Source organism: Microcebus murinus, chromosome 18 (assembly GCF_040939455.1).
Source record: "Microcebus murinus isolate Inina chromosome 18, M.murinus_Inina_mat1.0, whole genome shotgun sequence".
NCBI lineage: Eukaryota > Metazoa > Chordata > Mammalia > Primates > Cheirogaleidae > Microcebus > Microcebus murinus.
This window is the reverse complement of record NC_134121.1, coordinates 29,944,820-29,972,352: the sequence shown is the minus strand read 5'-3', so window position 1 is coordinate 29,972,352 and position 27,533 is coordinate 29,944,820. Positions and strand designations below refer to the sequence as shown.

Here is a 27,533-nt window from a genome sequence, read left to right as displayed (position 1 = left end):
GATTCTTGCTTACTGCCTGTCGCCCTTGTGGGCCCTGGAATCCAGACCCATATCCTGGGAGTCACGTGAGATCAAAGGTACGATTGCTCCATTGGTCCTAAATTACTTCACTCTGAGTTCAGACGCTTCATGGTACAAATGCTCAGATGCACTGAGGGCCTCACCTGGCACTTGAGAAAAAATACCCGCACTAGGGAGGCAGGCACCACTGCTGAGCCGAGAAAGGACAAGTCAGGAATAAAGAGCACCCACACGTTTCACAGTTGTAAAATGGCTTTATGTTCCGATATGTAAAATAAAATGTCCATGCTATATATAACAAAACACTTGACGTTCCATATCGCCTGTTAGCTAATGTGTTCTCTAAAAAAGCTTTACCTGTAGTGTGTGTTTGTTCATATATATATGTTTCATCTAAATCATTTTTAGTCTTTAACATCAAACATGTAATAAAAATTTAAATAGATGTCTTTCCAAATACCTCCGTTCATTTTTATTGAGTTTATTCATTTGTAAAAAGCAAAGCTGAATTTGACGTGTGGCCCGCATTTGTGAGATAGATATATATATTTATTTATTCATATAATATATAAATAACTATTCAGCATGCAAAGAGTTTAGTGATTTCCCAAATTGTACTTAGAGTTCACACCAGCTACACAGATGGTCCGGTGACATTCAACAATAAAGAGCAGGGCTAAGGGCTGTGAGAGCACCTCACCGGAGAATTATCTTTGCTCCTCTGAGCTTACTGGCTGAATTTACATGCATCTTTCAATTCTCCTTATTTCTGTTGGGCTTTCTTGCTCCAGACAGAGGTCCAGGAGCAGAGCAGGCCCTGGAGATGCCTGCCATCAGCTCCAAGGTGGTCTCCTGGGGACACTGCTAGGGGAGGTATGTTTTATAACTGCTAGTCACAGGATGCGGATGGTGCCTGCATCTTGCGCACCAGAGTAAGAGACTGTAGGCTGGGGACCTCGGGGAAAGGGCTTTGTACCTTATGACAAAATGTGAATGACAAAGATGCTATTGGTTACATTTTCCCTCCTCTTAAAGGAAAAAAGAACTTTTAGCACATGATCCTTTCTGCAAGTCAGCCCTCAGACCTCCAGGAATCAATTTCAAGGCCAGCCACTAACTGAGGAGCCAACTCTACTCTCAAAGCACTCTCTGGGGCTGAGCCCATCTCTCAGGTATTCTCACAGAAGCCAAAAGGGTGGGCCTCCTGCTACCAAAACAAGGTTTCTCAGCTCCCCTTGTAAACAGGAGGCCAGGAGCTCTAAGCTATGTGCAGAGCCCTCCCTAGCAGTGGAAATCTCTTCTGTGGGAGGGACCTTACCAGCTGGCCCCTGAGTACATCAAAGATCATATTATAAAAACCTCTAAATACCTCATATGAACTCTCCACTCCCATCCCACCCATGGGCATCCCAAGAGATGTCAATGAACCCAGGTCCTGCAGCCAAAATCAGATAATTGTGGGTTTTTTTTTCTTGTCGTGGCCTCAGTTGTATGTCGGAAGAGAGATGCTCTCCAAATACATACACGCACTCGCACACACACTCCCCCTCTGAAATACCTCCCTGTGTTTCTTGGTAGTGCAGGCCACCCACGGAGGTTAACGCTGGAGCAACATGGTCCCGGGGCTGTCGAGGAGACGTGACAGTCATCCGTCAGTCCAGTTCTCTACCGTCCCCATTCCTGAATGATACTGTAAGGAAGACTCTCTGGACAAGGAGAAGGTTTGAGAGTAGAGAAACTCATTGGCAGCATTCAGGTGTGGAGAGGGCGGCTTCCTCTCGCACACTGGGGGGAGGCCACGCTCTCTTGGGAACGAGGCGGCTGGCCCCCGCTCTCGGACCTGAGATTGTGAGAGCTGATTGTAGACACTGAAGTGGCTGTTTCCTGGCGGCTGGGAGCTCTGAGCAGAGAGGGTGGGCAGCCGAGGCATCATGGTGGTGGCAGTGAAGTGTGTGGGGAAAGGCTGGTAGGGCACAGTCTCCATGGTCTGGACGCTGTAGCTGGTGTACGGCGAGACTGAAGTCCACATGTTACAGCTCAGCGGAGGCGGGGGCAAGTCATCCACGCCAGACACGCCGGCAATCTCGGGCCCTGAACCTGAGTACATGCAGGCTTCTCTTGGGGTCACCTCACTGCAATAGGAGGGGCTGAGCATCTGCTGGTCGTAGGGAGGGGGAGAACGGAAATAGTGATCCTCCCCGACTGCAGAGGGAGCTTCCAGATAGGATCGCTTGCACGGTAAGTCCAGGTGGCGGGCACTGTCTGCTGAAAGACAAACAAATATCAGGAAGAGCTATTTCCAGCAGCCCAGGGCACCCTGCTGGATGCCAGGACAGCCTGCCCTTGTCACTCAGCACCCGCCCTTGCCTCATGTTACCATGGTATTCCCAGAGCCATTGTAATCAGCTACAGCTTTTATAAGGTGGCAGCAGCCAAAAAGTGGTCAGATTACGGACCCTACTCAGAGGCTGAGGAGGACACCACATCGCTGGACACTGAGTGCAGTGCTTGGCCAGGCAGCATGTGGCTTTGATCCTTTGCCAGCCTGACTCTTGGGATAGTAAGAGGCTTTGGTGTGCAGTGGCCTTCTCGGTCTAGGCTGGCCATGGGAAGTGGAGGCTAGTGCCAGGCCCAAAGGCCACATCTGTCTGAATGAGCCAAAAAAGTAAGGCCCTGAGGTTTCTGTCTCGATCCTCAGCTCCCAGGAAGGCCTCAGTAAGCCAAAGCTACTCATAGGCGAGGAAGTCACCCTACTGTGTTTTATTACACAGGTTCCAACCCAACAGTGGCTGCAAAATGAAGACATGGAACTGGTAGTAAGTGAAAAAGGTGACATAGTTTTCAGGCTGAGTTGATACGCTGGGGAAAGATAATATCAGATGCCACAAATTGTGTGTGTGTCTTTCAACATCCTCAGCCATGAGGGCTTAACTGTCTAGAGTGACACAACCTCCTCTGGGGCCAGGGCTGCCCAGGGAGTGACCCACTCAGCCAAGTTAAGAACACTCACCCGAGGCTCATCTTGGCCTGCTGTTTCTCTAGGGATCCACTCTGGTAGCTGTGTGTGTGCACAAGGGGCGTGAGCGGAGGGGCTGAGTTTGAAGGCCTATGTCCTGGTGGGGAATCTGCCCTATTCTTACCTGCCCCTTACTCAGCCCTCCCTGTACCAAGTTCTTGGTCTTGGCAGATGACCAGTCACTCTGGGTTAAGAGGGAGCACATTTTTTCAGTCAAGGGCCAAATAGTGAATACTTAAGACTTTGTGAGCCACTCTATACTGCTGTCCCATGAAAGCAGCCATACAATATATAAGTAAATGAGTATGGCTGTGTTCCAACAAAACTGTGTTTATGGAGGCAGACTAAGATTTGAATTTCATATAATGTTCACATATCATGAAATAGTCATTTTTTTCCAACTAAAATATCAAAAACCATTTTGTACATGTGGCAGGCAGGATTTGGTCCAAGGGCCACAGTTTGTGGATTCCCTGCTCTGGGCCATTGAGTTCTAGCAGGACTTGTGCAAGGACCAGTTGGAGCTCCACCTGGCTAGTCCCTGAGAACAGGACTGAGAGAACATTCTGGATTGCAAGAAGTCCCCAGACTCATTCCCAAGGGAATTCCAGTGGTCTGGTGAGGTCTTCTGGTGGAATAACACTAATCATTCCTATTCTATCCCTGGAAAAAGCAAGACCTGGTACCAGAGCCCACATGTCATGGTTTTCCGTCACAAAGCAGCCCAACAAACACAGTGCTGTGGCCTATCTGCATCCACACAAGCTCATTTCAACTCCTTTTTTTTTTTTGAGACAGAGTCTCGCTTTGTTGCCCAGGCTAGAGCGAGTGCCGTGGCGTCAGCCTAGATCACAGCAACCTCAAACTCCTGGGCTCAAGCAATCCTGCTGCCTCAGCCTCCCGAGTAGCTGGGACTACAGGCATGCACCACCATGCCCGGCTAATTTTTTTCTATACAGTTCTAGTTGGCCAATTAGTTTCTTTCTATTTATAGTACAGACGGGGTCTCGCTCTTGCTCAGGCTGGTTTCGAACTCCTGACCTTGAGCAATCCGCCCACCCAGAGTGGTAGGATTACAGGTGTGAGCTACGACGCCTGGCCTCATTTCAACTCTTAAGCAGCTTTTGCAGATCTTTGTAGGAGGAGGTTAGAGAACCCTGCACACAGGACTCTCTGTTCTGGAATGGAAGTTGCTTTGATAAATGACAGCCCCAATCCAAAAACCTGGATTGTGAAGCTTCAGTGTCCTCCTGTGGCCTTTTAGGTAGAATCCTGTCTGGGGACAAGGCCACAAGCTGTGAGGATTCCAAAGGATGCAGTAAAGGCATGGTCCCTAACCCTTCAGGCCCACTCTCCTAGGCCACACAAGCACCCAGATAAGTGTGTGTGGTGGGGAGGACCCCACCCCTCCTCTGACCCTCCAGGGCTTATAGACTAGGAGAGAGCTACCTCGTCTTTTCAGGCAGTGATAGAAGAGGCTTGAGTCCCTCTGGGTGGGGAAGGTGCTGAGGGGCAGGTCCTGCGGCTCAGCCAGCTGGGCGTGTGCCCCGTTCTCATGCTGGTAGTGCTGGAGCGCCTGGTGAGCGCCGAGGAGGGGGCCGACGTCCGGCGTGGCTGAGAGCTGGGGGGACACGAGTCTCTGCCTCATGATGCTTTTCGAAATCACAGGGTATTCTTTGCTGAAGGGGCAGGGAAGACAGAGAAATAAAAGATGCCTTGAGGGTTATGCAGTCCACATGCCTGAACCCAGTCTGCCTCTCCCACCCCCACGCAGCCCCACCTCTGCAGCCGGGCCACACGCAGGTCACTGTCATCACTGCCACGAAATCCCTTGGCGAAGGGGTTATTCTCAATTTTCAGCTGTGTGATCTGCCAGGAGAGGACACAGGGTAGAGTCACTGGGAAGAGAGCTGACCTCTGGGCCCTCCTCCCCCATCCCCAACATATCCAGAGCCGTGGCAGAGCCTGGGGACAGTGGCCATCTGGCTTGTCCCTGGCTCTGATCCATTCCACTTGTTCTACTCTGATCCTTTCTGCAACTCCCAGCCCACTGCCTGGCTTCAGTCTCCAGCAGTCTCTCTGGGGACCTGTAAGCTTTTCAGAGAGCTTCCTCTGCATGCTGCCCCTGTCTGTATAACTGCCACATCAGGTCCTAAATGCAAATGTAACTCTTCTCCCTCAAATCCACCACAGCCCTTCCCCAGGGACCCTGTCTACACCACCAGTCCCAGTGCACAGTGCATGTAATATAAAGAGTGGTGATTGGCGAGGGGGGCTGAGACCTCCCAGGGCACAGCAGCAGTGTCTGGGGTCCTCTGTCCCCTTTTGCAGGCCCAGAATACTACCTTTGGATGCACCAGGAGAAAGAAGATTGTAGAACAAAAGGGCCTAACACTCAAACCCCATGGCAGACTCCGTGCTCCCCATTTTTTACAGCTGCCAACTGTGACCATAATTACTTCATGCTGAAGATGCACACGTCTAGTGTCCTTTTCTGCTCAATTTGCTCACTGCTCTGAGGGACACTGCAGGTTCCTGATGCCCCTGCTCTGGGCCTGCCTCTTCACTTCCTGCCTCTCTGCAGTGGCGGCGGGAATGCCGTGCTAGTGGAGGGGGCTGTGGCTGTACCTTGTGATTCTGGTAGGAGGTCACAGAGATGAAGGAGGTCTCTGGGAACACATGCGTGCAGAAGGCTGTGTTTTTGGAGCCAAAAGCATTGTTCTCATCAGCCTTAACAATATGGAGCCGTGGCTGGTACTTGTGCATGGAGTTAAGAATGATCTGGAAGACAAAGATCTCATTCAGGTTCCCACCTTCAAGCCCCAGGTCCTTGACCTTGTTCATTCTACAAGCCAGGGCCTATCAGGACTGAGCCCAAAAAGATCCCAAGTGAAGGCCGGGCATGGTGGCTCACATCCATAATCCTAGCACTCTGAGAGGCCGAGACGGGCGCATTGCTTGAGGTCAGGAGTTCGAAACCAGCCTGAGCAAGAGCAAGACCCCGTCTCTACTATAAATACAAAGAAATTAATTGGCCAACAAATATATATAGAAAAAAATTAGCTGGGCATGGTGGTGTATGCCTGTAGTCCCAGCTACTAGGGAGGCTGAGGCAGAAGGATTACCTGAGCCCCCGAGTCTGAGGTTGCTGTGAGCTAGGCTGACGCCACGGCACTCACTCTAGCCTGGGCACCAAAGCAAAACTGTCTCAAAAATAAAAAAGATCCCAAGTGAAGAGCCAGGCCCTTGAGCCTCCACCTAACCTCCCCACTCCCATACTAATGCCTGGCCCCAGGCATTATATGGCCGATTGTTTCACTGTGGTAATGGGGAACTGAGGCTAAGCCCTCAACAGTGTAAAAGCCCTACCACATGTACTCACTGTTAAATTGGAACAAATCAATCCACACCCACATGTACATAGAGTAAAACTCAATGGAAAGGGGACAGGTAAATTCACACCTAATGGGTACAATGCACACTAACTGGGTGACAGGCACACATATAACTTTGACTCAAACTGCACAAAAGCAAATTATGTAACCAGAACATTTATACCCCCATAATATTCTGAAATAAATAAAAAGCCCTCCATGAACTCAGCATAGCAGAGGTGGAATTCTGAGTTGTCAGCAAAAGTCTACAGTGTTGCCAATTCCCTGTGTAACCTCAGACAAGTCACTCGACTTCTCTGAGCCTCAGTTTTCATATTTGTAAAATGGGATCATAACACATAACATACCTCCTTCAAAGGACCCCTCCTGGATGACCTCTTCCCACCCCCTCACATGTGACCTGCCTTCCCCAGACATGCCGGCTGTGAACCCTCAGCTGCCTCACCTCAAATTTGCTACAAAAGCAGCTTCACAGCCCAGGGCTCTGCAGGATGGGGGCGAGGAAGAGGAAACGCCCCACTCTAATTTTCCCATCCCATCACGCATTCATTCATGTTCACAGAGGCCTGAGGGGATGCTGGAGAGATGCAGATGCATCCGGCCCTCAGACCTGCCCAAGGCAGCTGCCAGGCTGCAGGGAGGTCCAGTGTGGGCTGGAGTTCGAGTGCCAAGACAGGAGCCCAGCAGAGTTCCTGAAACAATGCCAGAGGGTCCAGGCACCCAAGGGCCCTTGAGGTGCCATGGCTGGGGAATGCAGGTCACCCCAGCTGGATAAAGCTTAGCAAGGAGTCCCCAGAGTCCCTCACAGTAGTTGCTGCTCCAAACCTGCCTCTTTGGCTGCGCCCCACGGTAGCAGCTGCATCATGTGCCCTTAAAGTGTATTTTTTATCGTTGACATTTGCCAGACACCCTCCCCATTGGAGGCAGGACCAGGAATTTGGGGCATTTTATCAGCTCTGTGGCTTCTGTTAACCCTTTGGTTTCTGTCCTGGCTGGGCCTCAGGTCCCATTCCCCTCACAGGTCCTCTCTCTACCTGGGAGTGCCCCTTCCTTGGGCTGGCCACACCCTTCCAGGTTCCCAGGGACCTGACCTGGTGCTGAAGCTTATAGTAAACGGTTTAACCCTTTGGTGACCAAGAGAAAGGCCAGAGTTAGGCTCTTCCATGAGTCTTAGTTTAGGAAGATTCTGCTCTTCTCATGCCCTGGGGGACAGGGAGCCCAGAGAGCAGGCTCAGCTGCGGAAGGAGGTGCGCGCTGGGAGCTGGGCTGTGGGTTCTGGCCTTCCCTGGGCTCCTGCATTCAGCCAGGTGGCTCCATCCAGCAGGAACCAGCCTTTCTGCCTCCTGCATTGGCCACTCCCTGTCACTGCCTCTCCCTCCCACCATTAGTGACAAACCTTGGGACCTTCTTGGGGCAGGTAGAGAACTTTCCAGACTCCAAACCATGTTCTGTAGCTGGGGACCCACTGCCCAACTGGGGGTCTGCCAGATGAGAAACTCAAGAGAGACTGAAGGACATGAATCCTACCTTGGGACTCACGATGTGTGTCTCTTTCCAGGAGATCCAGAAGCCTGGGAATACTCCATGGTGAGAAGAGCTACTGGGTCTTGGAAAACACTCCACAGTCCCTTTATGTTACTCTGTCACCCTGCACTATTCACAAAGCTGCAGGAACCCACAAAAGACCTAAGTTCCCTGAAGATCCAGTGATTTAATACCTGGGGTAGCCCATGTCTCCAGAAATGCCTGGATCCGTACCTATGCACTTTGCACATACAGTTCCCTCTACCTCCTGATCTTCCTTTCCTGTTCTCTCTCACCTTCTAGGCCTATCATCTCTTCCCAGAGGACCCAGTGCTTCCTGGAAGCCTTCCCAGATACTAGGGCCCACTCTGAACTGCCTGTTCTGAAACTTCCTCCTCGTACATTATCTACTTGGCTTTTATGCTGCTTCCTCATGGATTCCTGTTTTTTCTTGTCCCTGACAGGGACTGAAGTTAAACTATTAACTCCTCAGGAGAAAGGGCCCTATCTTTTATTCCTTTAATACCTCCAGGTTCCTGTGCCCCCAAACAGGATTTAGTAAGTGCAGGGCTGGGTTACAGGAGTGGGAAGATTTGGGCTGTGACGACAAACTTTCTGTGGGAATGTAGGCAAGTCCTCTCCTCTTTGGTCTTTACTTTCTTACTAGAGACAAGATAATCTCTAAGGTATTTGTCAGGTCAAAAACTGTGACTGAACATGTGCGTGGACAGTCCTTCTGTGAGCTCCCAGCACCAACCCCTGGTCACTCGCCTCTCCCAGGGTGGGAGGACAAAGACAGTGGACTGACAGAACCTGAGACACTGGCCACAGGCACCAATACCCCAGGGAGGCTGTGCGGGACACCTGGCTCCTGTGACACCTGGGCAGTCACCATCGTCCTGGTCTGGTCATGGCCCTGGGCATCATCAACTCCTCTGCTCACTGTCACCATCTTCAGATCCATTCAGTGACCAATCTTGTGACTCTATAAAACAAAAGCTGCTCTGTTCCCTCCCCGCCACCCTGGTTCAGGCCCCTGCCATCTCTGGCTGGGTTGCTGGGACACCTTCTGCCTGACTCCATCTACTTCTCCTCCACTTCCACCTGCTACACATCCTGTCGAGTCACTCCTCTGCTCAGAACCTTCTGAGACATCCAGGAGGATTGGACATTACTTGAGAGCCGGGCCGTTTCTATTTCCTCTTCTTGCCCCCATGCCCCACCACTACTCCTTCCAGTAAACAGGGCTCAATAAATGCCTTATATTCAGAATGCCACCTCTGATTACCCCTTGAAATAAAGGCCAAACTCCTTAGCCCATCAGACAAAGGGGTGGAGAGACTGCCCAACACACTTTCTAGGAGAGAGAACCAGACAGGGTGGCAGGGAGACCTAAGAAGAAGGAAACTGCCAGACCTACAGGCGTGGGTAGGAGCCACTAGGGGAGTACAATCCCATCCACAGAGAAGTCAAAAAGGATCCAGAAGCCTCTATCATCTCTGTTCACCAGGTGTAAGTCCTGAGCAAGCTCTTCTCCTCCAGCCATTGGGGTCACATCTGTATGTAAAGTGGGGCTTTCGAGTACACGGTCCCGAATACCCCTCCCCACTCTGACAGTCCGGAACCTGGACAGGTGTCTGAGAGAAAGTCCCACCGATTGAACCAATGCAAGTCAAGTCTAAATTTGAGCCTCAGTCCCATCAGCCGAGAGAATATGAAACCAACTTAGTGACTCACACACCTGGCTTTGCTCGGAAGTTCCTCAGGCACCACATTAAACTTCTTTGCCAGAGTTTCACATTTATATTTGTTGCAGAGGATGTTGGGCCAAATGGGCCAGCCACGTCAACAACCCCGCTACATGACTGGTTCCATCATCATCATTGTTTTACAGAAATGGGATTCATTATGTTCTGGCCACAATTCAGAAGGCTGTTCTATTTTAACAACTGCAATCGCGCCAAACATCCATCTCCTCAAGAGATCACCATAGCGTGCTTGGCCAATGAAGCCCAGATTTATCTATGTTAGAATCACAGAACATTAGGGCATGGAGAGGCAGACCATTGAGATCATTCTGGTCCAACCTCCTGATTTACAGATGAGGAACAGAAGGCTTGTAGTGGGAACGTGACTTGCCCAAGGACACACAGCTGCTTGGAGACAGAGTCTTGAGCAGGATCCAGATGGCCTTGCAGAGAGCACACGCTGCTCTCAACAACAAGCTCGGTAACTAATGAGAAGGTATCAACCAAACACTGCAAGGGACATGGATCACCAGGCCCTATTGTCCATCGCAGAACACACATATCTCGATTGTAGCCACACAACAATGTGGCTAATGTCCATTTTATCATATATTAAAATCAGATTTACCCTGCATCATAATTTTACTAAGACTACCTTCCTTCTCCATCATCCTTCTTACCCATCCCCATCCTCTAGCCCTGCAAAGAGGTTAGGACAGAGATAGGATCTGCAGCTCAAAAACAAAAGAAGAAAAGAAAACTGAGACCTGCAGAGGTAAGTGACCAGTCCAAGGAGAATTCAAACTGAAAATGGTCAGGCAGCCCATTAGCCCACTCAAGAGGCCTTAGCCAGATGGGTCTTAGGCCTCATGCCCAGGGCAGCAACCCTGGGGTGGTACCATTGGGTCCCAAACCCTTCTTGCCTTTTCTCACAGCAACAGAATAGCTAATGTTTTCTAAGCATATCCTACATTCCAGGCTCTGTGCTAGGTATTTTTCATATATCATATATTTAATCTTAACATCCTTATAAAGTAGGCATTACTATTGTCCTCATTTTAATAGAGGGTCAGGGAGATGAAGGCATTTGCCCAACATCAGACAGCCAATTTGAGGCAGAGCCAGAATTGGTACTAATTTCCAAGCCTGAGCTCTTACCTTTACCTGCCTGGGGAGGGTGGGGCCTGTTCTGGATTTCTGTAGAGCATCTGTATCTCCCAAGGCACCTGGCAAGGGTTTGGCACATTGTCAGGGCTCACAAAATGTGAGAGGAAAAGAGGGAGATAAATAGCTCTGGGTCCCCATTGGCAAGTTAACAGCATAAGCTTGCAGGGGGACATCAGCCCCTGGCAGAGGAAGTATCCTTACTGTCTATTTGTCACCCCCTAACTTTAGTGGGTTTACTCATCCACTTACCATCCACCAGCACCAACTGGTTTGCCAGACATGGTGCTAGGAACTAGAATGCATATAAGGTGCTTGAAAACCTCATGGTCTACTATCTAGTGAAGTCTCACAGTCAGTCACCCCAAAGTCAAGCAAAAACAAGTGGTAAGAGAATATAGTGGAAGAAAGATTGCATTTGTAATAGTAACAAGCAAGGTGACATACCTAACAAGAAATGTGAAGGGCCTCATGAAGGAAACTTCCATATACTTAGAAGGAAAAAAAACAACTACTCCAAAGAGAAAGGCATTCCTATCAATCCTCCCCAAGTAAATATATAATGCAAGACAATTCCCATAAGAATATAAGTTTCTTTTTGACCACCACAAGCTGATTCTAAAATTCATGTGAAGAAACAGACAAAATTCGCCAAGAAAACTCTGAAAAAGAAGATCCTGGTAGACTCACCCCATGCCAAACATTAAAACCTGTTATTCAGTCTCAACAGTTAAGGGACTGGCACAGGAATAGGCACAAATTCATATGGGAATTCAGTGTACAGAAATAAGGCATCCCAAACTATGAGAAGAAAGAAGACTATTCAATTACTGGTGTTGGGACAATTGGATAGATTTCCAGGAAAAAAAAACAAAACAGCTAGATTCACGCCTCATGTCAAATGCCAGGATAAATTCCAAAAGGATCAATGGTTTACATGTAAAAATAAATCCATAAAATACTAGAAGAATATAGAAGAAAATCCCTTTACAAGGAGTAGGTTTGGGCTTTCAATACCTCAAAACCCAGAATACATATAGAAAATGCTGATAAATTCATTCAAAAGCATATGCATGGAAATATCACAATAGGTAAAATCAAATGATAGAGGACAAACTAGGAAAACAAGTGCAAGTCATATCACAGGTAGGAGCTAAATCCTGATTTACCAAAGCTCCTAGAAGTTGGTAAGATATCCAAGACCTAAGACAGAAACGAGCAAATGATAAGAACCTCAGTGAGGAAACACAAAGAGATGCCTAACCTCACTCATAATAAAGGAAATGCAGATTAAAACTGATATCTACTTTTCACCTATCAAATTGATAAAAATCAAAAAGTTTGCTCTCGAATCCCTATTGGTAAGGCTGTAGCAATGGTGGGACTACATATGAACATAACTCCTAGGAAGGGCAACCTGGCAATATTTCCAAAATGACAAATCCAAATCCCCTCTGAATAGGCCATTTATTGCACAGATATACTTGGCACAGTGTAAAATGTACAGAAGAACAAAAAAATAGGAAAACTCCTAATTCCTTCAATAAAGGCTGGCTACATAATGTATGGAATAATTATGTGATAAAATTCCATGCAGCTATTAAAACACAGGGGGCTGGGGAAGCTCTCTATGAATGGAATGATCTCCAAGATATACTAAGTTTACGAAGCAAAGTGCAAACAACGTTTTTATAGTATGCTACCTTTTGTGTATAAAAGAGGGGATGTGAGATTGTATATCCTGCCTTATGTGCAAAAAGAAATGCTGAAATGAGTAACACTGGTTACCTGTGGTGGGGGCTGAGAGAGAACCTGGGTGGATGAACAAGCAGAGGGAGATTTCACCTTATGGCCATTTTTATTTGGTGATTTATTTTTAAAGCCATGTGAATGCATTTCATATTCATAAATTTTAAAAATGCAAGTAAGTATAAAATTACAATTCTGGCAAGCATTAGGATAAGCACTAAGCAAAGGTACATAGTGTTCTGAGAGCATAGGATGGGGACCCTGAACTTTCTCCCTGAAGAAGCTGCACGTGAGCCTGGACCCCGAGTCTCAGGAGTAACTAACCAGGTGCAGAGGGTGGGAGGATCACCCCAGGCCTGGGGGATAGGGGTGGGATTCAGGTGGTGGCACTGTTTGTGAAACCCAGCACACTGAGGGGACTGTGCACGTGCTGAAGAGCTGCAGTGCAAACCCCGAGTCTGAGGCTAGCTGACTCAGTCTCTCCAACAGGACTCCTATGTCAGAAATCCTAAACTGGCCCTCCCTCCTCAGCAATCTGAGAGTCCTAGGATACAAAGGCAGTGAAAACAGCGCGCGTGCGCGCACACACACACACACACACACACACACACACACACACACACACGACCTGCTGCAGCCATCTCCTTCCTGCCTCCCAATCAGGAGAAAAGACCGTCTCACGTGCCAGCCATCTCTATGTCCTGCCACAGGATACAGACCCTACCTACCCTAGTGAGGCTCTCCTCGACTTCCTGAAGCCCAAGTATTGCTAGAAGCTTGTTTGAAGAGGAGAGGAAGAAAAGGAGTGGGAAGCAGCCTCTCTTTCCATCACATGGTTGGCTGGCCCAGGACGCTGCTGGGGGTAAACAGGGTGGCAAGCAGGAGGGGGTGATGACAGGCAGGCAGCTTTGGTAGCCAGCAGAGCAGCAGGGTGGAGCTCAAGGTAGGCTTCTAGAGGCAGGTCAGCTCAGCCCCAGCTCTCAGGATCCTTTCTGCCCTGCCCCTGCTGCCTGTTGTACCTCACTGGCCTTGGGCTCACTCCCAGACCCCAGTGATCAGGCCCTGAACCTACCCTCCAAGGTTCAGACTGGAAAATTCCCTTTGGGCTTTTGCCATGAGACCAGAAAAGCCCTCACAACAAAAACCCACAAGGCGTTTTCTAGTCAGACGCAGTCCTATCTTTTGGAGGTTATGGTCACGTGGTCTGGGTGGGTTCCTGTCACGGGGTCTCACCTGCCACATGGAACAGGCTTCCAGGCCCAAGCCCTCACCTGGACCCTTCTCCTAGGTCCTCAGACAATAGAGAAAAGCAGACTTCATGGAGGGAGGGAGTCTTGGATGATATAGAAACTAATAAAACACTGTTACCCCAAAATGACTGCTCTACAGCCCCACAACCAGGGCTCTCTTCTCCTTGAGAGAAGCCTCTCAGACATCCCATTCACCTCCTTAGGATGAGGAAATGGGGTGACTTGGACTTGAGGATTTCCAAGCTAGGAGGACACTGAGCCCACCTGGCAGACCCCAAGATGATACCACCACCACTCTAACTGGCTCTCAACTCACCATGCTGGCAGCAATCCCAGCTCACACCTGGGCCTGGCCCCTTTCCCGAGGAGAGAGCCCAGCTCCAGCAGGGGTAGTGGGAAAGGCTGCCAACAAGAGGCAGCTGCTAAAGCTGCTGGGATACTGTGAGGATCCCCAGGAAAAGCCCTAAGTCCATTTGGCTGGAGAAAGTTCCTTGAGGCCTGGAAGCTTTTAGGGAAAACTGAAAATTTAGAAGCGAGTTGTGCAGAAGGAAGGGCTTGTATGGGGCAAGTTCACAGTACAAGATGGCTCTTTCCCAGGCTCCTGCACTGACAAGCCAAGAAGGATGACTTCTTCACCCTTCAGTGGGAGCTCACCACTCGCACTGGCACAGGCCAAGGGGCAGAAAGTCAAGGTCCAAATGAGCCCCTTCACCCAGATATGTCCCTCCACAGCCCTGGTCTGCATGGCCAAAGGCTGCTCCCTCTTCAGTGATGCTTCACCAAATAGGTGAGAATATGGCAACTAGAGCCCTGGGTATAGAAAGAAAACTGGAGAAGCCAATTAAGTGCTAGACCAGGGAGCAGAAGGCATGGATCCAAGCACCTGCTCATACTCACAGCCCCTGAGACAATCACCTGAGCCCTGCTGCCCCCACAGAGTGCTGTAGCCAATACACTGCAAGTACTGGGTTGAGGATGAAGGGAAAAGGAAGACACTCTGCAACCCATTCCTCTCGGGAGAAAGCTGAGTTCACATCGGCAGTCTCCGTATTGCCAAGGAGAGCTGAGACAAGCAAGTGCAGCCAGGGCCACCCCCAGTGTCACAAGCCCATCAAACAGCCTGAAGGGCCCAGATTTAAGACCAGATGCAGTGTTATCACAAAATCCTCATACACCGAGTTAGAGCCACCAAAACAGTAATCCAGGCTGGGAAAACCTATCGCTGGCCTATGGAGGCCATCTCTCTCTTTCCTGCTTCCTAAGGAAGGTCAAGCATTTCCTCCCTTGACTCCCCCTTCCGCTTTCTGCAGGGGTCAGGGAGGTGGAAGAGTCCTCTGCGGTGTCCCTGCAGCTGCGAATCATGATAGCAAGCTGGTGCATCCAGAATCCTCTCTCCAGCTTTGATCCCTAAGTATTTCTGGCCACCTAAAGATGCAGCACCTGCCAAGCCCTGTACTCACCCCCCATGGGGTCTGCACGTGTGTGCAGTTGTGGACAGAGACTGTGCCTGTGGGCTAGGTTCCTGGCCTCCCCAAACACAGGTCCTCCCTCTCCTTTTGAGGCAGGTGCCACAGCCTGGCCAAGCAGAGGTCAGGTAGGAGTTGACTGGGAGCAAAGTCTTGGCCAGGATGGTAGCTAGGAAGACCCAGAAGGCCCTCTGCTTCTGCCTCTTCTGCTCTGAGAGGTTGGGACTTGGCTGGCCCTTGCCACTGGGCATCTGCCTGCCCTGCATGGGAAATCCAGTATAGGGACTTGCAAGACAGGTAAGTCAGGAGTTGATTATGTTAATTGTTTATAATTGGTTGTTTATAGATCACCAATGACTTAGAAGAGCACTGAACAGACTCTGAGAAACTAAAATGAGGAGCTTCTTACCAGTTACAAACCAATCGATCATAAATGAAGCATTGCTGGCATTTTCCATAAGGAATTACACTTCACAGAATCCTGATCTGCACACAGCTCCCCAGAAATAGAACTGGGGCATAAAAGAGGGACATGCCCACACGTGCCCACCCACAGCACCCACGCCTACTCTAGCAGCCCCTGCCCTGCACTTCCACGGTAACCACAGGCAGCCTGGAGGGGTGGGGCTGGTACCCTGGCAGATAGTACCAGGTCCCCAGGCTTCTGTTTGCTACACACTTGAGCTAAAAGTTTCCACATAAAAATCTCCTTTTTGTGGGCCTGCCAGGGCCAGATGGGGAAAGAATGAGCTTGAGCAGCCTGGATGGGACGTCAGCAGCAGCATCCCTGGGGCTTCAGAATCTCTATGGAGAGCCAGATCCCGGGCCAGACCAGGCCGGAGCTAACACATAAGCCAGGGCAAAGCCCTCCTTTTCCAGAGGGTGGGTGGCTGTCAGGGCAGAGAGACGGTACTTGCCAAAGAGAAGCTTCAGAATTCATCAGTGGCTCGTTCTCAAAAAGATTTATTTGTCTTGTGTCACGCTTCAGCAAGGCCAGATTTGGGAAAACTGAAGCTGAGAGATGTGGCCCATCATCATCATCATCATCATATTTATTTAAAGCCTCCTATGTGCAAGGTGCTTCTCTAAGTCTCATAACCGCAAAAGGCACATATGGTCATCTTCCCTTTCTAGACAAGGAAACTAAGCCTCAAAAACACTAAGACACTCACCCAGCCAGTCAGTGGCAGGGGAAGGATGCACAGCTGCTCCTTCTACAAACTGGCCGGGCAAGTGCCAAAGCCTAGAGCTGGATGGCAAGGGTGCACTCTCCCCATCCCCATCCCTGCCTCCCAAGGCTAGGCGGTCCCCATTCTTACATGGCCAAAAGGGTCTAGGTGGTTGTTTGTCAGCTTCAGCTTCTGGAAAGAGACCAGCTGCCGCATCCAGTGGGCCCCCGTGGCAGGAGAATCCGGGTGGACGTATAGCCTGCCCGGCATGGCCGGCTCGGCCTTCCCTGCCACCATCCTGCCAATAGAGCAGACAGAGAAGTTGAGCACTCTGGGGTCTGGTGAAACCACATTCTCAGCCCCCTGTGAGAGCAAACCCCCACTGACCAGAGGGAAAAATAGCTGCAGGTCCCACCACACCATCAGTTTAGGACTTCCAGGGTAGGAGCGAGGGACAGAGGAGAGAGTGCTGAGGAGGAGAGAGAGCAGTTCTGAACCTCTTTCATTTTACTGCGGTAGAAAGAGAAAGGGAGGTTTAGGGAAAATGTGATCATTTATTTCAAGGACTGGGGCTAATCACAGACACCGTGGGGAGATTTAGGTTTCTGTGTATGTGTTATATTAATGATTTTTAAATGCTATAAATTATACTATTTGGAGGGAATGTCTCAGAGGACCTGGACAACTCTCAAATCGCTTGCCCCAAAAGCAATGGTAAGAAATTAATTGGTGGCTGTTCCCTCAGCCAGAGCTTGCTCCGCGAGTTTTAATCTAGCCCAGGGAGAGAGAACAGAAACATGGCACTTTTCAGGACCGTGCCACCAAATCCTGCCCCCTCAGCCCAATCTCTGCCCACTCCAATGCCCAGCCACCACAAAGCCCAGCGTCCTGGCCAGCTGCTCTCTCAAGTGCTGCTCTGATCTCTGGGGGCAGACAGGGTGCTAAGGAGTTGGCCACATGACAAGTAGCCCAGTATTTATTTACGTGGCCCTGGTTTGGTTTGTGCCCCAACCTGCCTGTCTCCTCCAGCAGCCCCTTGGCAAAGAGTATATCACCCACCCCCAGGGCCAGCAGCCTCACTCAGGCTAGATGGTGAGCACACGGTTTAAGAGGGAAGTGTGCAGAAAAACAGGAGAAAGCCCACCACAGACCAGGTAATAGCCCTAGCTATTAATGTCCCCCAAGACAACTGTTCCCATGCTCCTCCCCAGTGAAGCACTGACAGAGTCTGAATCTGCCTGGTGTTAGCAATTTGCCCATTACTTGGTGACAGCACATTCACCACATCCCAGTTGTCCATGACTATGGGGAGAGGATGGACCTTTGAAATCCACCAAACGCCCAAACACTGCAGCTGGTTTCCAGCCCCAGCACCCCTGAGGTGGGTATGTAGACATCACTGAGCCTCTTCAGCCTGTGAAGAGCAGTTGAAGGAAGGTGAGTGATGCCATGAGGGTCCCAGGCCTCTTACCATTTGTTGTCACAGAACTTGTAGCGATGGTCATCTGCAGGGACGATGTCGATCAGCAGGATGTACTTGGTCTTAGGGTTCATGCCTGTGACTTTTACCTTGTAGCTGGGGAACATCCTCCTGGGGGAGCCAGTGGGTGAGAAGGAGCAAGGACAGAGGACCGGGAGAGACAGCACAGTGAGCGAGGCAGCTAAGGCCTTTAACAGGCACTGCCCACTGAGTGAGCAACCTTGGCCCTGGCATAGCTGTGTAACTTGCATGACTCGTTTCCCCCTCTGCCCCTGCTGCACAAAGAGAGGGCTGCACTAGCTGCAGCCATCAGTCTGTGTCTAGGAAGAGAGTCTGTTTACATGATTTGCCAAATTCACATCCCCTCTCCCCAACAATCCCCTAAGATTTGGGCCTACATGCTGGGGGGCAGCTGAAGCACAGAGACCCTCGGCAGGATTGTGAGAGCTGCAACCCCAACCTGGCTGCCCTAATTTCCCTCCTGTCCTTGCCAGCACAGATACAACTGAACTTATGGGGTGCCACTATAGGGGGCCAGAGCAGATGACCTGGAAACCCCTGTCAGCTGCTTCCATAAATGATGAGATGCCTCCCCTGGGTCATGTCTCTGTGGAAACCCTCAGGGCTTAAGACAACTCACAGGAAAACAGAAGACTGCTATTGAAAACCTTGCTAGGTTTGGATCCTTTCGGTGTGTTTAGCAGGGGTTTTTCTCCCTGTGGATGCCTCGCCGGGGCCTATGCACCCTAACCAGGTGTCAGGGAAGGTCAGTCCAGGAGCCTTGTGGATGAGAGTGCGCACAGGTTCTGAAACCACCCTGCCATGCTCTGCAGCCCGGCCCCACAACCGACAAGCTGTGAGGACTTGGGCAACTCGCTTGAATCTGTGTCTTGGTTTCCTTATCTCTAAAACAGGGATAATATTACTACCTCATAGATTGCTGTGTGGATTAAATGAGTTAATTTACGACTATTACTACTGACCCCTGCTGCATTCCACCCTCCACAAATCAGACCTACTTCCGTGAAAATGGATTCACCAAAAAAACAGAATGTTTTCTACTTCTTACAGCCCATGCTGAGGCTGTCCAGGACCCTGAGGTTCAGGGAACATTCTAGAGAAGGGCTTCCCCAGACCCTTCAGCATATACACACATACAACAGCACGTACACACATACCTGCTGGGGCACGGCTCCCTCGCCTGCTCATCAGGTCTCTGACACTAGGCTTCACCAGGTGGGGCGGGGGGGAAGAGAACTTCCTCACAATCCTCAAAACCCCCTACCCCCACTGATCTTCCACAAAGGTGCTCCCCAAGAGAGGCAGGGTCAACCCTAACTGAAGACAGAAGAGATGGGAACCTGCCCCGCTGTGCTGTAGCACTGCCCAGCCAGTCCACTCTAGGAAAACCATCAGGTGGTCCTCTGCCTCTCACTAACTCCAGACAGCATGGGACTCTCACAACAAGCTGTCCTAGATACCTCAAACAAATTAGGGTCCCTATTTTGTCAACAGGGGCACCAGCTTACCTGGACGAAGCAGGGCTTCCAGAGGGGATCAAGGCCTCGGCAAGCTGGCATACCTTACAGTAAGCCCAGGCCGGGCCCCTGGGGTGAGAGTGCAACCCCACACTGGCCCAGCCCCCAGCTCAGCCCAGCCTGTGCCCCTCTCTTGCTGGAAGAGGCCAGTGAGGGCCCTGCAGGGCGGAGGCGCGGGATGTGCGCCTCGGGTGTGCCCAGGGGCACGCCATGCGAGTGCGCATGTGTGGATGTGTGCGTGCCTGGAGGGAGGAGGGAAGTTCTAGCTGCAAGTCTAGGGACTTATAAACCGTGTGGAAGAATTTGTCTCAGATGTCAATTGAAAGCATTTTCAAATGTCCACCCCACCCCCTCTCCAGGAATGGGGGAAGTGAGGGGGCTCAGGAACCCAATCCTCCCTCCTGCTTACCAGCCCCCCTGTCGGGCCTGCGGGCACAGCTGGAGCCTGCACCACCCTTTCCTGGCCCTGCCTCTCTCCTGGTGGACCTATAGCTGAAGGGGGAGGGTGGCAGCTGCCTTACCTCCCCCCTCTCTGGGGGAAGGCCAAGAATCCTGTCCCCTCCAGACTACCATTTTGTAACTGCCACAGAAACAGCCACAAAATGGTGCAGCCTTGGCCATGCTTGGGCTGGCCTGGCACCAGAGGCCTGCACTTAGCCTGTTTCTCCTGTAATCATTCCAGGTGACAACAGCAGAGGGCACCCATGGCTTCTCCCCAGGGCCAGCATCCACCCAGGGGGCGAGGAGCAAATGGCTCACTGCCACTTGCAGTGGCAGTCTTCATAGCCTAGGCTGAGAGGGGGTTGCAGGGCCTCTGACCTTCCCCTTTTACTTCCTACTAGCTTCATCTCAGCAGCTCAGAAGGCCAGGCTAACACTAAGTGCTTTCTAGAAGGCCACTGAGGAGTCCTGTGCTCTGCCTCCCAGGCACAAAACCACTGTCTTGTGATCTGACCCCTTGGAGAAGCTGACCACAGACCAGACTCCTGACTGACAGCAGCCTCCATTGCAGGCAGTGGAGCAGGGAAGGAGAGTACCTCCTAGCCTGCCTCCCCTGCCCACCAGTTCCCCTTGTCCTAGGGTGGCAGCCCTCAGAAGCCAGGAGAGTAGGTGAGATGTCACTTATGAATGGGGAGTGCTGAAGTCCTCTGTTTTGGCTGCACTGGCCACTGGCCGGGCTTAGGAAGCTCCACTGCCTTCATGGAACCAGATGTCTAGGTCTCTGGCAGGGTCCAGTTCAGGGACTGCTTCTGGGCCATGCAAAGCAAACTCTGGGGGGCCCCAGGCACTATCATTTCCCCACCCAGATGGCTCCAGAGGATGAAGGGTCCACCCAGGGGAGGAGCAGGGCTGAATGTGAAGGTGATGCACACCTCTGCCCAGGCTGAGGGAAGAATTCAAGTCCTCACAGCTATCTGCCACCCGGTTCCTGAGGGGAATAACATTCCAGCCTAGAGGCCCAGCTTGGGGGTATTCACCAGCTCTCATGATTCAGGCAACAGAGGCCAGGCTGGGTTTCAGAGCCGTGACTTCCTCCGGTTCTACCTCTCTAATGAAACATGGGAAATGATGGAGTGAGAGATGAGTTGTTTCTGTGATTTATGACATAAAAATGTACCTGAAAACCAACACCCTATGGGGGAAAGCAATGCCTGGGAAGGAGCCAGGAGCCAAGAAGGGGCTACCTGTGTCCCATGCAGGCCCCCTGCCACCAGTATGTGAAAGCCCCACTCCCTGTCCTGGGTGCCCACCTCCTACATGCTCTCTCCCTGCACTCTCTCCCCGCTCCGCTCCCTGCCAGCCCTCTGGCGCCACCCTCTCCCTGCCCCTCTCTCTGAGCCTCTCTGACCCCACCCAGAGCCCCTCTGCACCCTCTCCACAATCCCCTCTCCTTGCTCCCTAAGTTCCCCACACACCCCTGGGGTTCTTATTCCCCCAGACAGATGGGGCACCCCCCAACTTGACTGAAAAAGGCTCTGCCAAGGGAATAAACAAGCAGCCTGCTCCGACACACCAGAGAGAGAGGAGATGAAAGCCCGAGGTTTCTCCTCTGATCATGAAACAAGCTCTGAAAGGGTGTGGGGCTGGAGCCTTTATCTACTTCATACTCGGAAATGGTTTTAGAATGAACTGCTAAGATAAGCTTCCTTAGACGTTTCTCGGTTTCAGAGGCTTGCGGGCACGGGGCAAGGGTTTCAGAGCATTTTGATTTTGGCAATAAACCCATAAAAGTGAACTCACGGCTGAGACGGGGCAGGCAAGTTATAGCTGTGCTCAGAGGGCTGCGGAGCTCCCGCCAAAGTGGTTGCCAAATTCAAGCTGCTGACTTACTCCGGGCACCACATCCCAGGGACAGGGATGGGGGCAAAGAACAGCAGACCTAGGGGGCTGCCAGAATCTCTCTGCCTGGCAGGGACCCCAAACCCTAAGCCAATGGCAGCTCTGAATTCCCTGCGGGTGCCGGGGACTCCAGGAGCAGCTACATGTGCCTTCTCTTAAGTGTAGGGGAAAACCAAATCTAAGTGCTAAGAAGTCCAGAGGGTGGTTTCAGAGGCAGGGTGGTGGTGACTGGGAGGGCACAAGAAGGTTTCTGGGGACTGATAATGTTCTGTTTCTTTTTCTGGATGGAGACTACATGGGTCTGTTCATCTCGTGTAAGTCTTTAGAGCTGACACTTATGATTTGATGATTTGTACACTCTTCTGCAGGAATGTTCCAGATTAATAAAAATTTATGCCAAAAATTCTGTATGTGTATACACATATACACACACCCTGGAGCCCCGAATCTGAAAAGAATGGGCCACAGGAAAAGGGCAGGGGGCCATTGAAAACCCCACCCGTCTTTCTATCCCTAACTTGCGGGGGTCTTCAGGAAGAATCCCAGGTGTGCTGGGAAGAGACACAGGGCCCAGCAAGCTGAGCTTAGGGGTGGGGTGGGGGGTGCCGGTGCTGCCTTTAATGAGACCAAACCAAATGATTTCTGAGAGCAATGACAATGCTACTAAAGTGATTTCTACTTTTGACGCACATACGCATACACACAGTTTTCTAATTCACCCAAAGCATTTTTAAGAAATATTTTCCCTGACGGGAGGGGTGAGGGTGTGTGGAATGGATGCTGCTTTGGAAGGTCAGTTGGTTCTCTTAGATTTTTTTTTTTAAGGCACTTCCTTCTGATAGACTTTTGCTTTCAGAAAATACTTTAAAAAGAGATCAAAGCACTCTCTCCCCAACCCACTTTCCCAGTGTCTTCAACCCTTACTTCTCTTATCATCCACGCCACTGGGCTCTGACGCTCTGTATACAGAGCGAGGGCAATTGGCTTTGAAGCCCCGGATTAAACTGGGCCAAATCCTTGCCTCAGAATAACAAACAATACAGGTTCAACAGGAGTTCTCATCAGTAGTTCATTTTTCAAACGCAAATTCACTGTCACTAACACAAGCAACATTGAACTCAACAGGCTATGAAGTCTGATAGTGGAGATTTATCTGGTGGCAAAACCATGACCTAGGAGTAGGGCAGTTAGACAGTTAGGAAATTTTCGTTTTTAGGAGGTTTATATTTAAATTTTTGTGGAGCTCACTTTTATCTATGTTTGGGAGAAAATGCAGTTTCTCACATGTATCAAGGGACTTAAGGAGGCCAAGAGAGGGGTCTGCTCTCTGCAGTTATCAGCATGAACCCTTTGGCTGCAGGGGCCTGATGGGACAGAGACTGGCTGGGGAGAAGTTTGGCCCCCCATTTATAGCCGACATCAGGAATTCCTGAGCATTCAGAAATTGGTGTCTCACGCTGTGGTTGGCATGTTGCTCAACTGTTTGCCAATTCAAAGTCACTATCCAACGAAGGGGATTCTTTTCTCCTTTACTCACAGACTTTCAAGGACAGCAAAGAGCCGAGGCAGGAGGCTTGTGACTCAAGTAAGTACTCAAACTGGCTTGAGAACACACTGGCTTTACCCTTCTCCAGGGCCGGCTCCTGCCCAATCAGATGGCAGTTATCATGTCCCTAACCAGCCAGGACCACCAGGACAGAGCAACAACCCACATTAAAAAAAAAAAGCAATCAAAGGAATTTCTCAAAGTTGGGGTTTTGTAGGGTGCATCATCTGCTTGGCTTGTGTAGACCTAGCATTTGCCTAACTTCCCTTCTCTAGGGTTTGGTTTCTGTTCTCTCAGTTCTCCAGCTCTAGCAGTCTAGGAATCCATGATTCAAGCAAGGTTCAGGAGAAAGGTCCAGACTGTTGAGAAATGGAAATGGCCCAGGAAGGGTTCCAGTAGAGAGAAACACAGTTTGGGGAGCAGGGAGAGTCACTGGACAGGATGTTGAAGGGCCACAAACCCAAGTAAAGTAAACTGCTTCCAGAGGCCACCCTTGTGAGGAAGTGATGAGGGAAGGAAGGGAGACACAGCAATCTGAGCAATAAAAGTGGTCTCTGGAGACAGTGGGGGAAATGGGGTTTGTGAGAACTGGGGGCTTGCGGGTTTGGAGGAGATGAAGCAAATGACTTTCTTAAGGACTAGATCTGGTGCAAGGATAACGTTCTGCCAGAGAAATGAAAGGCTATCACGAATCCATAATTGGCCAACATCATCACAGCCATTTTAAAATTATTATCATCATTCCCCAAGGCCCATTCCCTAAGCTTCTACTGGAATCAGGCATAAACAACTGCCTGAAGCTGGTTACCCCTTGAAGTACGTATGTGTTGGGGAGGAGGAGGATGGAAGACCCAGGCAGAGGCAGGAAACCCCACTCAGAAGAACCACAAAATGCCTTTTGTTTAAAATGGCAGAGGCCAGGCATGCCCAGAGAACATACTGGCCATTTATTTTCAACAAGGTTATTTTTGCTGCCTAAAAATGTAAGTTCTGGATCTTTTTCTTCTTTCCTTCTCTCCACCCCAGCACGTACAAGAAATAACCCCCCCTTTCACACCTGTAATCCACTTGACAATTCGCCAAGCCCCACCCAGTCACAGGATGCCCTGGCTTGAGTCTCACAGTAACTGTTAGATAAAGAAGGCCAGCAGGCAGGTCTATAGTCACCATTTACCTGACACTACTGAGCTACAGGGAGGTTTAGTGACTTGCACAAGTGCATTCAGCTAGGAAGAGACAGGGCTTATGACACCTGGCCCCCACTGTCCTCAGTGACCACTCCTCTGCCAACCCCCCAGTGCATCCTCCTTCCCCATCTCCATCCCCCAAATGCACGGAACTCAGGGTCTAAAATCAACCTGCTTCTTCCCCTGATAAAGGAGCTGGGTAGTGATGTGAGACCTGCCCAACTAAGACATGAGGGTGGCTAAGTGCCCAGACCTCACCCTCAAAAAAAATAATGAAAGCTTTGCAAGGCCCGCCAGTGAGCAGACAGGGGAAGGACCACAGCACCCCTACACTGTACATTCCAAATCCCCAGCTTTCTGTTTCCTTTGAATATCCTGTCATTCCCTAAGCTATTTGGTAACTAGAAGTAAGTTCTCTAAAGAAGAGAACTCTTCTTTAGAGTGGATGCCAGATGTTTCTGTAATTATTATCAGCTAGCATTTCTTATGTGCTCACATGTGCCAGGAGCTGTGCTTGGTGCTCTACATACAACTGCATAAAGCAGACCTGTTCGTTTAAACATGGAGTGAGAAGGGGGCAGAGACCCTTAAGTACCTGGTCTGAGGGTTACACAGATGGAAGTAGCAGAGTTGGAACTGGACCCTCCCTCCTCCAAACCCTGGTCTGACTCCAAATCCCTGACCTTGCATCCCTTGATGCTTCACCATCTTCTTCCTCCGAAAGCCCAATTACGGAGCCATGCAAAGGCACATTTTCATACCTAACTTGTCCCTGAGGACCAAAATCAAGTGTGTGTATGTGGAGGAGGCAGAGTAGGTGGGGAGGAGGTTCTTAAATCCGAACTTTTCCCGTCTGTGTCTACAGCAATCCCCCTTCACCTGATAACTGCTCTTTGCCATTCCTGCCCCACCCCAGACATGCTGCCCCAGCGAATCTCTCAGTCATGCCCCGGCTGCGTCTTCCTCCTCTCATCCTCTCCTCCCTGTTCTCTCCCACAGACACCAACGCATTTTAAAGATGTTTCCACTTTATAAATCATCTCTCTCTGGCAGCCACCCCAGAGCTGCTCCCAGAACAAGGCATACACACAACCCAACGGTGGTGCCTTCCTGTGCCAAAGACCAGGCTGGAAACAGAGAAGCAGTACCCCTGGAGTGAGAGACTTGCGGTTTGCGCTACTCCTGAAAGAGTTATGAAAACTGAATAGTATGGTCCTCTTGCCATTCCCCATCTGCTGACTGGCTTCTCTGGCTACCCAGCTGATGCAATCCCGTGAGAAACCCCACTGGTCCTCAATGGGAGGAGGACAAAGCAGCCCCCCAGGGGGTCAACAGTGCTGGAGTTGGGACTTTGAGCAATGTGATCCTTCTTTGCATTTCATTTGCATAGCACTACCCCTCCCCCCAATCCTTCCGTCTAGGCACCCTTGCTGCGGTAGCCCTAGGCAGGCTTCTGTCCCAGTCCCAGGCTGCAGCGAGATGTGGCCCTGAGGACCAACTAGCAGAGGAGACTCCCACAGGCCCCCAGGCTGGGACCTAGAAGACTTCTCAGGGATCCCCCTGGAGATCCTCATTGCTCCCACCCACCATCCCCAGAAGTAAATCTCCAGCGCTGACCTGCCCGCCTTGGTGATGATCATCTCCGTGCCCGCCTCATGGAACTTCTTCCAGAGCTCCTTCTCATGCAGCCCCACCTTGATGTTCTCGATGGTCTGGGGATAGGAGGGAGGGGGACTCATGTGTGCCTGGCCAAGACTCCATGTGGAGCCTGAGGAAAGAACGGCAGGCCTGAAGAACTGCTCAAACACAGCCAGCCTGGGAGCCCGTAACTCAAGATTTTGTTTCACGAAATTATTTCTAATGATTGGTGAATTAAAAAAAATAATCAGTGGCTGAAACTCCTCCTTCAGGGTTGCACCTACAGATGGGCCCGCAGAGGACACAAATATTAACTGGCCCGGGGTAGACAACACTCCTGCACACACATAAACACGTCTGTCGCCTGGCACAGGCTTGCAGACAGACACACCGACACAGGGAGAGAGAGGCACGTACACACCCTCCGCAGGACGCACACCGCATATACTGCGCTCAGATCGACACGGGCCAGATTTCGTTCATTGTGATCCTCTGGTTATCACGACAAAGCCTGTTGGCGACCTCCCCACGGCGTTGGAGCCCCCCGCAGCGGCTCCCTTGCGCACCCCAGCCGGGTTGGCTCTTCCTGCCTGGTCCCAAGCTTTCGCCACCCACCCTCCACCCTATTCTCCAAGTCGCGGGAGCTGCACGCTTGGCCTGGGCTCGCTCTGCTGCCCCCGAGTCTCTCTCTCACGCAGGCTGGTTCCAGAGTAGCCCTGAGGGCTCAAAGTGGAGAAGGGCCCGAAAGGCAGAGAGAGTGAACCCTGCCCAGTGGACATCAGGCAGAGAGTCCCAGACGCTGCCAGGTCCCCCTGAAAGCTAGTCCTGCCCACAATTGGACGGAACGATGGACACCGGCGGCCGTGCAGACAGACCGACGCCCAACTTTTAACCAACGGCTGGCGCAGCCCTACCTGCTCAGCTGCAGCGGCGACGTCGGCGCCCGGGCCCGGGGGGCTGCCGAGCGCGGCTCCGCTGAGGCCCGTGGCGGCCAGCGGGGGCTCGGGGGCGTTGGCTGCGCTGGCCTCGCTGAGCGCTGGGCCCGGGGCCCGGAAGGCCTCCTCACTCTCCGACAGGCCCTTATCCTGCAGCATCTCCTGCGGGCACAACACACACGGAGTCACTCGCCCAGGTCCACACTCTCCAAAGGCCCCAAGGCCCTCTCCAGCTGAGCTGAGGCTTCGTGCAGGGTGGAGGCCTCCCTGGTGCACGTGGACCCCGCCCCCTCCTGAGCTGGGGGAGGGAGCGGGCGAGGAGGGCAGGACCCTCGCCCCTACCCTCCGGGCTCTGGACCTGGGAGGGT

General features: G+C 51.1%; 1 protein-coding gene across 1 annotated transcript; it reads right to left on the bottom strand.

The window, feature by feature from the left end:
• Positions 1 to 235: 235 nt before the first annotated feature.
• On the bottom strand, positions 236 to 27,533 carry TBX4 (T-box transcription factor 4). The gene is made up of 8 exons (XM_075994409.1): positions 27,145 to 27,533; positions 26,210 to 26,304; positions 17,974 to 18,093; positions 16,653 to 16,800; positions 5,666 to 5,818; positions 4,818 to 4,906; positions 4,487 to 4,716; positions 236 to 2,286 (listed from the first exon to the last, which is right to left on the bottom strand). Exons 1-8 carry the CDS (start codon positions 27,322 to 27,324, stop codon positions 1,667 to 1,669), a joined length of 1,635 nt encoding a protein of 544 aa, XP_075850524.1. The 5' UTR covers positions 27,325 to 27,533; the 3' UTR covers positions 236 to 1,666.